The sequence below is a fragment of the Siniperca chuatsi genome, linkage group LG1 (assembly GCF_020085105.1).
Source record: "Siniperca chuatsi isolate FFG_IHB_CAS linkage group LG1, ASM2008510v1, whole genome shotgun sequence".
Taxonomy (NCBI): Eukaryota; Metazoa; Chordata; class Actinopteri; order Centrarchiformes; family Sinipercidae; genus Siniperca; species Siniperca chuatsi.
Window position 1 is genome coordinate 6,192,002 of NC_058042.1, and position 17,307 is coordinate 6,209,308.

General features: G+C 40.0%; 1 protein-coding gene across 3 annotated transcripts in view; it reads right to left on the bottom strand.

Annotated features, from left to right (window-relative positions):
• mapk8ip1b (mitogen-activated protein kinase 8 interacting protein 1b) overlaps positions 1 to 17,307 on the bottom strand; it is a 52,079-nt gene that overhangs the window by 28,236 nt on the left and 6,536 nt on the right. For 2 of the 3 annotated variants that reach the window (XM_044198557.1, XM_044198567.1), the window contains one exon: positions 9,190 to 9,301. In XM_044198557.1, the coding sequence (XP_044054492.1) occupies positions 9,190 to 9,301 (112 nt within the window). Of the gene's footprint in view, positions 1 to 9,189; positions 9,302 to 17,054; positions 17,112 to 17,307 lie in introns of all 3 variants that reach the window. The other variant, XM_044198547.1, reaches the window with a different exon arrangement.

The following is a 17,307-nucleotide window of genomic DNA, read 5'->3' on the forward strand; positions in this document are numbered from 1 at the left end:
TATCCAGAGGTCTCTCTCTCCAAAGAAATAAAGAGGCTTGTGTGTATTTGAGAGAGGCCTGCTGTAATGATTTGCTAAAAAGCCAGAAACCTTTGAATTGGGACTAAAATGGGAAGTGTTTGTGTAGCTGCATTCCTATTCAGGGACGGCCTCCTTGAAAGTCTACATTTTTATACTTAATACAATACAAAACCTGTTCCCTTTCAAATGTTTCTTCAAATGTAGCCAGGAAATGCTGCTGTCTTTTAATGATGCATTCAGGCAGTCTTGTATTTACCAGTTTTCACTGAGATGGTCATTAGTCACAGGTAATAGGGTTGGGCCGATGAACGATGCCATCGCCCATCACGACGGCTAACCGCCATCGACCACTGAGCCCTCTACCATTGTGATTTAAACTCATATGATCTGCTTAATGAGGTAACTTAAGGATAGTGTTAACCGTTCCTGCTGCAGCTTTCGTGGTCGGGAAGCACAGGAAAGACTTTGTTTTCCTCCAGGGCTGAAGTTGATGCTAACCTCGGGGCTAACCACCTTCACTTTTACCCAGCAGCCGGGAATTAAGACATGGGAATGTCTTGGGTATTGAGGAGCTGCAGCCCTGTCCCTTAAAGGTGCCACGCTACTCTTATAACAAATAGGGAGGAAGTAAAGAAAGACCGGGTGAGTAGGTGAGAATGGGCTGTGAATGGGTTCCAATGCCCCCTAGCTACGCATAAACCTAAATGTTTGATTTGAAAGAAAATGTAGCAGAGAAAAGCGCTCTTAAAAATACAGACATAAGCAAAAGTCAATAATTATCCATCCTTCCATCAATTCATCCATCCATTTATTAATCGTCCATTTATCATCATCTATCTATTCTACCTGTCCACTATCTATCCATCCATCTGTCCACCAATCTATCCATCGGTCCAATTATCAATCATCTATCCATCCGTTCTTCCATCCGTCCACCTGTACACCCAGCAATCATCCATCCATCCTATAAGTACACATAAATCATGCTCACATAAAGATGCTCCTGTCACACCTCCTCCTGTATTTTCAGCTCAGTCACATCACACCACTGTCTGTCTCTGTGCCTATAACCATAGCGCAGCCACTCTCCCGCTGTCATTTTCCTCATTTTTTTCTCTCCCCTCTCTCTTTCTGTTCACCTTTTCACCTGCTGAAGATCGATAACTGCTAATGCAGTGGGCTTCTACTCTTACTCTCATGTTTTATTATCTCAAATTATGACTGGTCCCTTTAATAGAGCCCTGGCCCCTGTTGCTAGGATACAAGGGGCTCAATAACGATGAGGAGGCTGTGGAGATACTGCTACCCCGAATATGCTATGATGCTCGGCTCTCGTCCAATCACAGCAGCCTGAGCAGGGCAATAACACAAGACTGAGAATGCTAAATCACTCAAAACCTGCTGCTGAGCTCTGTCCGGTGGTAAAAATTGAAAAACCAGTACAATGAATAAAAAGAAAATTCCAAAAAGACAACATTTGTAGCCAAGATCTGGTGTAGATTTGTTGCAAACAGGACATCAGTATCCAATACGTGAATCATAAATACTTACTTAACTTTGAAAGGAACTGAAAAAATAAATCTTGCTATCATTTGAAGTTTGGTTTTACTCTGCTGTAAAATAAATAATTGGACTTGTTGCTCCAAAATGATTACTAAAATCTAGTGATTCTTATCTTTGCTTTCTGGGACTATGTGCTTTTACTTTGAATATCTAAAACACATCACAAAAATCCAGGTGAAAATCATATTTAAAAATTATAATTTGCAGTGCCAACATTCTGTAGTTTTACTACATAAAATCCAATTTAAAATCAAGTTAAATGCACCTTTTTTTAAAAAGGGTAACCAATCAGCCTTTTTAGAAAGCAAACAACATGGTGACCCACTGCATCTGAAATGACTCTTAAAGCTGCACTAATCACTATTTTTAGTAGATAGCATGACTAGATTTATAGATAAAATGACTATGCGTAATATGAAATGGGCCACTCATAGTGACAAACCCACACAGAATCATCACAAATACTGCAGTTCCCCTCAGTTCTACAGAGTATTTAGCCCATTTCAGCTCAGTGTTTTGATTTCCACATACGCCGGTCTCATCAACATCGTTTCAAGCAGCAACAGGCAGCATTGAAAAAGCTTTGATAAACCCTCTGTATACCCGTCCTGCACCAAACGCCAGACAGACAGAGTTAGCGACTAGCTCGAGAAGAAAGGGAACATCTAGATTTGGTTTCAACTTGTTCTGCTGCCTCCAAGTGGCCACAGAGAAAAAACTCCCTTCACACCAAATCATATAACTAGCGGACAATATTGCGGCTGATCAAACTGATCACTCCAAGTAAACAGGTTGCTGGTGTACATGGAAAGCATGAATATCAGTAAACAACAACATATAGATAGTGGATGATTCTCTAAACAGGACCAGAGACACAAAGGGCTTCTCTTGTTTCTGTTTGTGCAGCTTCCTCTCTGCTGTTACATTGTGTGGAGAAGATGACGTGAGCAGTATCCATGGGGGCAGTGTGTGTGTGTGTGTGTGTGTGTGTGTGTGTGCGTGTGCATGCCAACATTGTATTGCATGTATTTTCAGCTCTGACACATGCAGTAGGTTAGAGAAACACTGTTGCCATGGCAATAGGTCTCCTTCTCCTCTTGTAAGTGTTTTGCTGGACCCTCTCTCTCGCTATGTCTCCCTCTGTCTGTGTCTCAGCTGTCTGTTTCTCATCTCTCTCTCTTTGCTCTCTCTTGCTCTATTGCTTCCCTTCCCTCTTACTTGCTCACTCTCTCTGTATATCCCTCTCCCTCTTCCTCTCTGGGTTAATGAGATCTGTTTTTACTGATGTTAATAAAGTGTTTTAAAGAGTTAAATACAACCAATCATCTTTATTGGCACACATGTTTTAAAACAATATTCTCAAAGCCATAGAGTACATCATCAATAATTTAAGTACCAATAAAACTGACACAAAAAGACCCCCTTCTCCTCAACTTTGAATTCAAATATGATGGCATGACTGTTAAAATATAAAGTTTACATTGGTAAAAACATTAGTCCTGATAAAATTTCTTAATCAAGCTGTATCAATATATCAATATGTACTGACCATATTTTTGTTGGTTTCTACACCTTTTTCAGAATCAGAAGAAATGTTAATGTTTTCAAATGTTTACATATGCCTTTATATTCTGGGCAATAAATTAAAAAGTGTGTTCAATCTTGGACAAAGTTCAGACTGCGCAACGTTGTTTTCTTAACGTTGTTTTGAATGACTTGTATTTATGGCGATATATAACTAAGTCAAACTAAAACTAAATGGTGGACTACAAAAAAAGCAGGAAACAACCTGATATCAGCTTGATCAGCTTGCAAGACAACCGGAAACATTCAGGGAATAAAGCATGGTATGTTGGAGAAGAATTGTGTAATGTGTTTGATTTAAATGGACTCAGACTGCACAGTCAACGAAAAGTCATGCTGGGTTTTATAATCCCCCACACACCTTCATCCAGCGACTGAACATTTGCACAATGACTGTCTCTGCCTCACTGCCTGCTGGCTCATACTTACTTACTACTGCCACTCTACACACACTTAGCTGCACTTTATATGCTTTCACATACTACATACTTAAACTACTGTCCATACTGTATATATCTGTTCTATAGTGTATACACTGCACTCATCATACCTCCAGCTGTCTATTCTGTAAATAATACACTATTTCCATTTTTGTATTTCCACTATATATTTTGCCTACTGTAACTGCACATATTCATACTGTTTATATCTTAATGTATTTAACTACCTCTAACTATCTCTGTATGTAGATACAGCATTGGGGTTATGTGTGTATTTCTCATGTCACTTGTTGCCCATTCTATCTGACCCCATCCCCACAAATGACTTTTTCAACCTTCTGCACATGACAAAATGACTGCTAATCAAATCGATTGACCCTTGCACACATGCATGGAAGCACTCTCCTCTCTCTCCCTCACGCTCACACACACGCACACACACACACACACACACACACACACACACACACACACAGAGACACACATACACACACAGAGTGGTGGTAATGCATGTTGTCATTTCATGTCTCTGAGGAATATCAAATCTCTTATCGTTTCATTCTGGACTTGAGCTGCTCCACATTAACCCTTCATAACTACCGCCATGTGCACACTAATTCAGATACATTTGGAAATCCATCTTTTTCTTTCTGTTTGGAGCTTTTGTCCACAACAAATGAGCCTATTCAAACAGGAACTAAACTCTGGAACTAAAAGTCCCTTTCATGTTTGTGTTTACACCACATCTGAGGATTTGCAAAGATCAGGTAAATTAGACTGATACCGGATCAAAAAACAACAGCTTTGTTTGAGAAGCAAGGTAACATAGAATCAATGTTTAATTTGTTTAGTTTTCATGTTATATTATAATAGATGTTGTACATGGGATTTAAATAGATGGAACTGGAAAAGGAAAATGCCAGAAAGACATTTGTCTGCATAAGTGGTGCTAAGTGTTTTCAGGCTATTTTTCTGCTTAAGTCTATAACATACATTAAACAATTAGCAAATAAAGTTACATTTCATTTCAGTCAATCTTTCTTGCTATTTTTTACTCTTTGGGGGAAGTCTACAACATATCTTCAATAGGCATTGCAAGAAATTCCCATTCCTAGTCCTAATATTGACACTACTGGCAACACGTGCTTGCTAACTTTGTGAATGAATCCTGTACATAAGCTGTTGCATCACTGAGGTTTGTGATCGACCACCCAGTGAAGTGAATTAGCACTGCTAACTCTGTCCCAATAGTTCTTTGGTATAGGACAGTGCTATCCTCGGAGAAGGGACTTTCTTGGGACTACAAACAAAGTTCCCCCATTTGAGATGCAGGTTATGTTCCTTATGTCCTCAAATTATAGTTGTGTTATAGTTTGTACAACATTTAAAACAATCTGAAAATGCTAATATGATTTGAACGTTAACAGCGTTTTCAAATGTCTGCATCAGTTTGAACACGCCCTCTGATCCCCCCCCTGGAGGCAGACACCACGCCTGTCTGGGGTCAATGATGCTCCTTCCATGTGACCGTCCATTATTGATGAGACAAGATGCATCCCAGCTCCCCTGAGATGATGAGCTCACTGATGAGATCACCACTCTTTGTGAGTACATACAGTGAGGGGATCAACAATGAAGAGATCAACAGTTCACAATCCCTTCCACCCCACCCACCCCATTCTGCAGCTGCACCCCCTCCTCCTACATCCTACACACTACAACAGGCCAGGGCGTCCATCAAACACTGTGCACTTTTAAATAGAAAGGAAAGATTAAGCTGTCTCTCTAGGGTCTGTGATGACAAGTGATATATGACAGAGAAGCAGAAAGAACATCCGTCTGTCTGACATTTGCTGGTCCTCACCTGTTTTCCATTTCTAAACAATCTGAGAGTAACTGTGTTTCACATCTTGAATTTGCAAGACAAGACTCAGCCAAGAACCAAGAAAAGAAAAAGAAAAAGAAACTCACAGACACATGTGTTACCAAATACCTGTCTATTTACACATCCAACAGACAGAGAACAATATTGACATCCCACTGATGTTGTGTTTGTGTCCACCTGATGAATTTAAGTCCAATGTTCACTCTCCTTTTAGCTCTGGTTTGATCTCCACCAACTCCTGAGAAAAATATCTAACTATTTTGTCCCAGTCTGCCATTCGGTGCTGAGCAGGGAGCAAACAGTGGGTTTATCAGCTTTATGTGGCAGGGTCCATGAGAAGACAGAACCAGCTATGTGCAGCTAGAGAACCAAACGTACGAGTTAAAAGAGGCTAAAAGCTGAGTACAGCTGCAGAGGATGGTGTAGACCTGCAAATGATACTTTCATGTGACGGGAAATTATTTGATTAAATGTTAATATCTAATATATTGCTAAGTTCAGTGGATGTCAAAATGAATGAAATGGATGGAAATAGCAGCAATTAAAAAATTAACACTGTGATGTAATTTGTTGTGGCCTTTGACTCTTTTACTACAAACTCCACCATCTGGTATGGATTAAATGCTAATCAAACAGTCCTCAGTCCTCATCCTCTTCTATAAAAACAACACAGCCACAATCAATCTCACACACTACTCAGAAATTTATATATTAGATTAAAAGAGCAGCAACACCTTGCAGGAGTGCAGGGGGAACTCACAATCTCGACATTGTTAAAGAACTTCATCACCAATTACAAACAGACAAGAACAAACTAACCTTTATTGTAAATGTGTTTTGCTCGCAGCATGCATAGCTGTGCACCCTCATGCATAGTCAGGGCAGAAGAGATATTGTCTGTGTCTGATGGGAAACAAAACCAACAGAAGGAGACAATCCACAATCAACAAACATGGAAAATGACATGAGTCTGAGAGATGGAGGGAAAACACATAATTGAGACCAACCAGCAGAGCCTGCTCTTTCCCAACAACACAATGCTACAAAAAAAAACCTTAGCTGAAACATTCCCAGCACTCTACATACACAGAAGCCAAACAGTTAGTTTCATGTCCCAAGAGTGATGACACTCAATGACACATGTGGTTTGTTGTTGTTGCCACTGTCAGAACTGTCTCAGGTTTTCCAATCAAGGAGCCATTTTGGATTCTGATCTTTGTGAGGCCCCTGCAAGGGGATGAGTCATCAATGTCCATACACACACATACACACCTCCAGCAGTGAGCTCTCACATTCAGTAATCTGGGCTATAATTAGCTCCCTGGATAGGAAGACAAGAAAAAGCAGAGAGAGAGAAGTGGCTTTTCAACCTAAAAATATTCCCAACACTCTGTAACATTGGAGCGATTTTCTCATCTGTCAGTTCACCAGCTCACTAAAACAATCAAATACTAGTCTCAGAAGAACCAAATCTTTTATCTGCTCATATAAATTACACACACAAAAAAAAAATCCCCTCGACCCTCCTGTTGCCTTGGTTACGATAGCAGAGCTGAATGGAGGAGGAGGAGGTGAAGATGGTTTCACTGGGAACAGAGCTGGAGAGATCTGACAGAATAATAAATTTACCTCTGTTTATTTTCTCCCTCTGTACCACTCCATATCTCTCTCTCTCTCTCATAGTAGCATTTCACATTCGCTCCAGTTTTCATTAATGACCCACTCATTTCTATGTCAATAAACATTGAGAAAACCAGGGTGCTAGTGGGCCAATGTTGCCCTAAACTTTCTTCACAAAAAAAAGTTTCAGAGGACTGGAACAAACAGCTCAGAGTGAATTATTTAGACAACCAGGATGCAGCGGGGCAATCATATGTGATCAGACTCAAGGTTTTTACAGAGCGTCGCTGTCGCCGTCTGTCAGGCCTCTCTGTCTCTGGCCTCTTTCCTCTGCTGGCAGAAAGCTGAATGCAGCAGCTGTTCAGGACAAAATGCCACAGAGAGGAGAGTCCGACCCCTCGCTGAGCTCAAACTTTGTGTGTCGCTGAACGGTGGCGAGACAATCTCATGAAATTTTATGAAATGCATTTGCATTAAGAATGGAGATTATGTCTATGCCTAATTATTTTTTGCTTTTTATTTTTTAAATCGGGGGAATTCATTGATTTTTATTTTAACTATTAACAAATGGGATGAAAAAAATAAAAATGTGTGAAATTGAATTTCAAAAATACCTTCTGCAGCAACACTATAATCTGGTTTTGTTTTTTAAATATTTAAAGGGACTTTGGTGCATAATCAGCAGCTCCTCTGTGTTTTTTCCCTGTTCTCCCACTTTCTATTACTGAAAGTATTTTCTGAGCTGTCAATGAATTGTAAACTGTCGACAGTGTCCTCTTACAGCTGGGAAAAAAAACAATTGTGTGTGTGGGGACATAAAATCTAAGTAAAAATTTGTTTAAAGGGTTCTTTTAAAAAAATCCGACTACTAATGGGTTTAAATTGTGTGTTTTGGACAGGAATTCTTTTGACTTTGAGCAGGAATTGCATGACATTTTAGGGTGAATGGTATAATGTCCATTTTAACCATTTGTGTCCCTCCGAGAGCCATATTATATATTTCCTTTTCATTCATGTGGGCCAGCAGTCAGCCCAGCAGAGCCACAGACAGACACTATGTCCCCATTCACGTGACATGAGTCAAGACCAGCAGCAGCTTTGTGCTGCTGTGAAACACTGTCTTCCTATGGAAAGAGCAAAGATGCTAAACCTTGCTGCAGCACAACCTGGGTTGTTCTGTACCTCTTGCTCCTTACACTTCCCTGCTGCGCTCAACATCAGTATCAGCTTTGAGCCTGTTTGTCAGTGACCTTTCCAAGTGCAACCAATGAGATGACAGCTGTCCGTGACATTACCTGAAAGCAACCCATGAGACTCTGAGACTCAAAACTATACACCACCACCTTAAAATCATACCATAATATCGGTAGGAGGGCTACAGTATGTTTGAATGTCAGCAGTGAAATGGGGCTACCAGATTTGTGAATAGGCAGGTTGTAAACAATGGCACTACCTGGCACACTTTGATGATGTAAACCTATGCTACACCTCTGTGTCTAGACACATTTTAAAAAGAATGAGCCGTCATGTTTGGATACCTCCAGTGTTTAATAGATCCAAGGACACAATCCTTCCTGATAAGGGAAACTATCTGCTCTCCCCTGTCCAGCATGTGAGTGTGCGCTGCACTCTAAAGGGTGTGACAATGTCTAACATTACTGGTGATTTTAGTACACTGAGGTGTGAAATAATATGAGGAATGGATAAGATGGATAAGATGACACCAAATACACTGACTAAAAACACTCAATGTTAAAGTAAACTATGCAGATGTTGCACTTACTTATGTGAAATCAATCAGCTCTAACTGAACTCTCCTTTAGTATTGCTCCCAATCAGAGCAGCAGGTAATTTTGAGAAGCTGCAGATTTTTTCTTTGTTCACAGAAAGAAAAAGCAGTGCGAAATCTACACTAAATCTATATTTGAAGAACTGTTGATTGAAAGAAACTTCACAGATACACACCAGGTCATTAGTTACATGAAACTTCTTGAAAAGTGTAAAACTTCCTTGTAAGAGTATAAAGCTTATTACATGAAATCTGGTGAGAAACAGTTCTTTGTGGAGGCAGCTTACCTTTATATCTGGGCCATTGCAGTTGAGGCTCATCCCGCACTCGTCTGTGATCTCTGTAATCTCTGACAGGTCGTCATCTTCAAACTCATCCAGGCTGATGTCATGGGTCAACCTGGTTGAAGGGGAGGATTATGGTGAGAAGAGGAAGGGGAAAATCAATGTTAATCCCACATTTAATGTAGTTATGCCACTGAATATTTTGGTAACACTTTACTTAAACACCCCTTTGGCTTTTAACATTTTTAGGCAGTATATACACATTTAATGGTTTATTACACCTATAAGGTAGTTGTAAGCAGATTTAAGTGTTTAACAATGGATTAGTCAAAAATATAACTCCTCTTGTGGGTACCCATAAGTGGAGGCTGGTAGCAGATAACAGCATAAATTCCAAAAGTTATTTAATCCATAATTCAAGACTAAATTAGCAGCCTGTAGATGTTACAATGTTCATTCATTCAGAATATAATGCATGGAATAACTCAATAAACATACTGTTGATTTTGCTGCTTTTGGAGCTCTGCATAATGGAACCAAACATAAAGTTTGGCACTAGAAGAAAAGGTCATGGGGTGATTAACATGATCAAAAGTTGGCCATCCTCTGAGGAGCATGAATGTTCAGCAATCTTGCCTAGATTGTGAACTACAGTATCTTGTGGGTAAAGATGATATTTTGTCCTGAGAGTGGCTCTATAGCAAAGCTCATAGCATCCAAAATCAGAGAGGTTCATTCTCTGGGGAGCATGAATGTGCTCAGTAAATTTCAGGGTATGATTCAGTTATTTATTGTGTAAAAGTGGAAATGTTGGCCAGGGTGACCAAAATTTTTGGATTCATTCATCTGGGGACCAGGAGTATCCACTGTAAATGTAATAGCAATTAGGCCCATTGTTGTTGATATATCTGACAAAGTGACTGACCCTATTGGGACTTTTAAGTCAACAAAACAGCTAATCATAAAATTACAAGATACTCAGTATTATGCAAACAAACCTCTCATTACAAAGCATCAGCCTCTGCATCAGTTTCCTACCTATGTCACAATGGGGCAGGCTGTCAAGTGAACATGGAGGCATACATCTGAATATCCATAGACATTAAAAACTATCGGATCAGGAAGAAAACATTTGTATTTTGCAGGGAAGAACATAAGGTCTTGATCGCTCTTACAGCAACCCCGGGGCATCACTCCACTGTCAGGCAGGGAAATGTAAGCTAGTAAGTAAAGCTTTATTTGTAAAGCACTTTTTAAAAACACACAGTTCCAAAGTGCTTCACACACACAAAAAATACAAATGAACAAATAAATAAAGATATATTACAATGCAAAACAAAGCACAATGTCCTGATGTCTGTGGCAGGATTCAATTAGCTTCCAGTAAACAATGCTTCAGTTTTCCCCATCTGTAATTATGTCCGCCTTTTATCTCTTTACCCTGCAGCCTCCTGGGCATAACAGACAGAGTTAGAGAGCAGGGAAATGTTATTAGAGGGAGGAAAGAGAAGATGACAGCTATCACAAGGTGCTGTCAGAGAGACCTGGTGAATTTGGAGAGCTATGACCCCCCTGTTGCTGCATAATGCTAATGTCACTTTGGGCTACATCGACACTGTAGCTGTCTCCTATTGCAAAAGTACGCACAGCTGTGGCCGTCTTTAGCCGTCACATGTCGGAGGATGGGTATGGGAGAGTTAAATAGCCCATGCAGAAGCATCTGTTTGCCTCTATAATGAGGCCCTGAAGGAGGCAGAAGAGAAGGGCTGAAGGATGGAAAGGGAGAAAGAAAAAGAAAGAGAGGAAGGGAGAGAGAGAGAGAGAGAGAGAGAGATTATAGGAATCCAGCAATCTATTGTTAGGGAGTAAAGGATCTCAGATGGGAATATATGTACACATATATGTACACCTGAAAGAAAGAAAGAGACAGAGGCAGAAAGAGATGCTAAGAAATATCCCAGTGGAATCATCCACCTTCACGGAACAATTATCCAATTGGCAAACCTGCTGCATCAGTAACATTTTAGATTTGTTTTTAGTCATCCAGGGTTGATTTTCTAAAATGGCACCTAAATGCAAAGTTGTTAACTTGTGAGGTGGACACATCTGATTACATTTGCTCCTGCTACTCGAATTAAATGGCTTTGTAGTTTCATGAAAGGATAAAGTCATCAATATTCTGTATTTTTCTTGTTGTCAATAATTCCCATAAAAAAAACAACAATTAATTGATCCTACTAAAAAGTATTATCTGTGTTGCCAAATCCTGATGTAGCTGAATTCTCTTTGCCATAGACCTCTCTTGTTGACCAAAAAAATCAGTGAGTCACACTTTTGTACTGGGTGTAATGTTCCTTCATTACCATGAACACAGCTACTGTAGTTTATTTTGGGTCAATGCTACATACTGCATACCATCCTGTTGCTGTAAATATTCACTAGAGTATCAAATGTGTATTAATCCGCAGCTGAAATTAGTTCCCAAAAACGGCTGTATTTACTCCTGATTGACTAGTGTGCTAAAAACTACAGGGCCCAGCTGTTTTAGAAAACTGTATATGTTTGAGTAATGTTTGCTGAGGTCAAAACTCCAGCAACACTTTTAGTATAAAGAACAACTTTATTGTAGGAACAACGTGTTTCAGCTTGGATGACCCTAAGGAGGGCCACTGATTAAGTTTTTTTTATAAATTAAAGTACATTTGTAAGCTATTTTTTTAAATGTATGTCTTCACTAAGAATAGGTGCCACAGACAGGTTAAGGAAGTCAGAAAGAATTTTTAGACAGACTGATGCATTGTTGGTTTTTGCCTTTTTATGGGATTTCTTGTTGGGCAAAATATAGAATGACACCAGCATTATCCTATTTAATATCGCATTTATTTTAAGATGCACTAAATATGTTTGACCACCAGAGGGGGATCAGACTCAGAAATGAGCTAAAACACAACTGATACACTTATATAATAACATGTTATATGTTAGAAAACTTGTTGGGGTTGGTGAGAGCCACAAGACTCAACCATACAGTCCATGTGCAGCCGGAGAACAATTAGCTACAAGAAGCTTAAAGCTGCGTGGAGCTGCAAAGTTGGTGTTAATTTTGATTTCAATCATTTCACATTAGTGTCATTTGACTCAGCGTTAACAATTAAAATATCACTTGATACACGTTTAAGTCGGTTAAATAGATTACTTTGCAATAACATTACAAGTGCTGTTACCTCAATAAATATAATTAACTGAAGCATTAACAGACAGACTCATTGGGGTTCTTTATTTCAATTTTTTCAATTAGAAAATTCATTTTTTTATTCTACAGCACAAGCTACTTATTGTACTTAGGTGAACGTATAATGAAGTGAGTAGGATCCTATAATACTACATGAGATGTGATATTTTTCCAGCAGCACAGAAATGCCTCACACTGAATGATAGCATGGTTATCATTCAAGTAAATCAGTTCTGCCAATATGTCTCCAGCTCTTCTTGTCTTTACCCACTAGACATGATAAGCACTGTGCAACAACGTGTGCCATATGAACTTTTCTTGTCCCAGCCGAATTGCATTGACAGGCTTCGGTCTAGGGACACTGCTCTGCTTTTGAATAACAAAACCTGTAAGCTTATCAGTTCACTACAAATGTAATTTATTACAATACAGACAGATGCCTGGGAAAGGAACAAAAGCATTATGCTCCTGAGTGTCCCTCTGTTACCAGCATCACTTACAGGAAGGTGGAGGAGAGAAAAGGAGAGTAAAGGAAAGAAAAGACTGCAAATATGATGCATGAATGCCAATAAGAGCCGATCAGCCATAAGTATGTCATGTTATTTTGACCCTGAATTGCAGGTTTTGATCTATAATTGGGGCTTTACAAGGACAAAAAGAAGAGGGGAGTCTAAACAGTGGTGAACAAGAGGTGAGAGGAAATGATGTCGTGACTGTAGATCAAACCCAGAGGAAATGTGCAAATAGAGGCAGTGGACAGTGAGAGGATGGAGAGAGTCATCGGGACAAAAATAAATGGAGGGTGGAGAAAATTAAGTGCTGGGAGACAAACCACCTGGACAGGACAGGGTGACCCCTTTGCTGCACTGAATTGTGGGTAAGGAGGGATGCAGACAGCAGAGAAAACCAACAGAGTGTATAATACAGAGCAAATTACATTGTCACACTCAGACATTACAGCGTAGCATGCAGGGCGTACAATGTCGAGCACGCTCACATCAAACAGGCTGAACAGTCACATCATAGTTGCGGTGTGAAAACCGCCACACGGATTTTGGTGATATTTTTCTTCTCAATTTACATAAATTATTACAGGGTTCCTCTGAGGGTCTGATCTCTCAGGTCCATAATAGCAAAAAATTATAGAACATGAAGTAGTAACAACATAGTCAAGCAATACATGTGTATGTGACAAAATTAAAGATGACTTTGTTAGATGATGTCCATATCATAGCAAACACCTGTTTAATAGTAATTGCTACTTAAAATGCTAAATTTATATTTCTTATATTTTCTTTTCAAAAGAAAGACAAAAAAATAAAGTCACAAAGGGCATGTTAATTTGTACAAATCTGAAACATGCAAACTAGCCAACCCTCGTTGTATAAATGGGGTGGACAAAATAATGGAAATACCGGTCAATATATGTCCACTATTTTGATAGTAAACTGACTATCTTTGGACTCCAGGGGTAACAGGGAGTTTAACAGTAGCATCCATACCTATACAAAAGTTCCAAACTCTCAGGAGAAACAGCCTCAGGTGGAAGTGTGAAGATGGATGCCATACATTTCTTTTGAGACTTTACCATTGAAAGGGTATCCTCCTAAAACTCAATTAGTTTTTGGACATTTTCCCTTTATTTGTGGTAGTATACAGTAAAGATATGAACAGGAAATGTGGGAAAAATGCATCTCCCTTGTTAACCTGCCATCCCCCTCTCCATCCCCTAGTAGCAGAGAGAGTGCATGGGGGGGTCACGCACGTCATGAGTCGGTTCGCTAGCCGTGGGTGAACAAAACAAACCAGGAAACCCTCTGTACCCCTTAATTAACAAATCGCCTACTGTGTATACCCATCATTTCACTCATACACTCACAACACCCTCAGTGATCAATGCAGGCTGACTCAGAAGACAGTCAGAAATCCCTGTGACACATCTACTTGGTCATCATCACTAAACGTGAGACGCAGCAAATCATTTGGATCATAGTAACAACAGGCTGACATCGACATCACCACTGTGACACTGTTACCTCACAGGACGCTAAAGACCATCTAGGCACCAGACTTGTGTGACAAAAGTGTTTTGTTATGGCTTGTTGAAATTATGTAATTGAAATTATGTGAAATCCGTAGGACCAGCTAAGTCTTTTTTATTTTTATACTATTAATTTGCTCTGCCAAAAAAATTCTAGAGGAAACTTAGTTGCTGCCTAGATTATCTTCAATGGCAACTTTTTTTCCTGACGGTCTGACGTTCTTATACAGCACAAATGTTACTGGAAGAAGGTTGGAGCAGATGTTTGGGCGCACAAGCTCAGGACCACGTGTTACCTTAACATTGGACACAGGACTAGTGATGCTACATGCTATTGTGCTCTGCTGTTGTACAGCATATAGCTCCAATTTGGAAACTAACAATGCCTCATTTTCTATTTTTTTTTTTTACATCTGTTTAAAACACACATACAGTAAATAAGACAACATAAACCAGTACTGCAGATTATAGTTTTAAAAGTGTTCTAGCAAAGGTTTACACTCAAAGTGACTTTTAATGCAGCATGCATGTGTGCCATAGCTCAATGCTGAAGGCACTGCAGATGTAACTTAGGATGTAGTTCCCTAATAGACACTCAGTACAAGCTCCAGGAAATCTGAGTCAACTGAGAAGACCCCAAACATCTCTTAAAATATAAATTATTTTCAACAAGATGTCTTATTGTTAATTTTACTTCTAAAAGTAAGCCTTGAGTTCACCTCTCCAGGGGTGATTTTAATATTTCATGTACTCATCAGTGATTCTGATCTCATTCTCAGCATGTATGATCTTTCTCCCACTACCCCAGAATAACAGTAACTTTGATTTTTAATTGGGCTCTGTGATCCCCTGATTATGTAAACTCCTGTTCAGGTAGACATCCTGTGTTTTGAGGTGTATCACAGACTTACACTCGGTTTCCTGTATAAAATGGATATAATGATATAAAGGCTTAAAGAGGGGTAAGTATGAGAGTTGATTGTTTGCCTTGAGAGACATGTGTCTTGGGTTTTAAAACTCTGCTGTGGCCATTGCTGCTTGGTCATTTCTCACCTACAATCTGCTGCCCAAATTCAGATTTTCTGGATCCACATAACTAACAAAATAGCAGCAGGTGGATAAAGTCCAGGTTTCAAAACGTCCCTTCATAAACATGACATCACAGAAACAATGTCCACAGCTTATGTTGTAAAATGACATCAGAAGGCAACAACACTGAAGGATTGATTTTTCAGTATATTTTGCAAAGGATTCAGGATAAAATCCTGCATTATTCTGCCAGTGGGGGGAGACGGGGCAGCCTACTGGGGCGTTTGTTCCTCTTCGTTCTCTCTGCTTGTGTTAACGAAGGACAGCATGACCTCACGCTCAGGCCATGATGGGCCCGACCAGCTCATTAGTCTTTATCTGAATCCAGCTATGACCCTGATACCAACTGCACTGTATTTACCTACTGCTTGCTTGCAAATGTTAACTGCGGTTTTTCTTCACAAGTAGCACGCAAGGTCAAATACAGATCATTGTTTTTTGTTTAAACAGATTTTCACAGTAAATTACTAACATTTTCTAAAAAGGAGTAGATTAGTTAATCCTGAATTTCACCAGTATTTTAGATCCCTACAAAACCAAAAGTTGTTATATTTCCTGCAATGGAAAAAGGTCATGCTGTGGTGAATACAGATCAGAAAAATGCTGCCGGTATTAGAAAGTAAAGAGGAAATGTGGAGAAAATGCAAATGTGCTGCTAATCATGGACCAAAATTCCCTTAGTAAAAGGAAGAAATTAATGAAAAATAAAATTGAAACTGAATCTGGTTTCCCAAATATTTGTATTATTTATTTATTACAATATTTGCTAATGCATCAGTGGCAGCAGGACAGTCATGTTACCCATACAACTATGGACATTTTACACTTGCATCTCTTGCAACAGTCTCATAGGACTAGCATCCCTGTTCTGCTTTTATGATTCAATCACCTCACACTCCATACACATTAAGCCCAATGTTTAGTTGTCACAGCAGATGCATGTATACCCTCGCCTGTGTCTTTTTTCCTCAACCCAATGATTCACACGTTTATGCTCCCACTGAGAGATTACAAGGCTGCACGCTGTCAGTCATTCATCAGCTTTGTCCTCTTACAAGGACAGGACCAGGACAAGGATCAGGACCATCCCGTCAGATTCACCACATCCAGATAACCCCCCGCCATCCGCTGTATGAAAACAAACTCTGAAGACACAAATTCATCCACACAGTGCTTCTTCTACATTGCGGTCATAACAGACACACACCAACATAAAGTGTGATGTGTGCTCTCCTCTGTGACTTCTCAGGTCCTATTTTTGGTTAACATAAACCAGCAACCTCTGCTGCACGCTCTACCTCTCTTCTTTAGACACAAACATACACACAGCCATATGCATCCACTCTCCCTCAAGGGCATGCCTGCCCTGAGCTTTAAGATGCAAGGAGATGGCATATAGCAAGAGAAAGGCATATTAGCAGTTACACACTCACAAGGTCACACACAGCCATGTTGCTGCATGCCAGTAAAAAAAAACACACACAGAGAAGGAGAGAGATGCCCTACCATTTCTCCCATTGGTCCTCCATCCAACCCTCTTCTCCTTCCCCTCCCGAGTCCATACTGTAAGTGAGGAGGGCATCCACAGCCGAGAAGAGAGGAGGAGGAGAAGGAGCAAGAGGGTTAGAAAGTGAAGGAAGGAGGGCGGGAGAGAGGGAGGAGCGAGCAAGAAGAGAGCCGGAGGAGAGGGAGGGGTGCAGCTCGTCCGGGTCGATGAGAGAGGCGTCCAATTCAGAGCCCTGCTGCTGCTGCTCCTCCG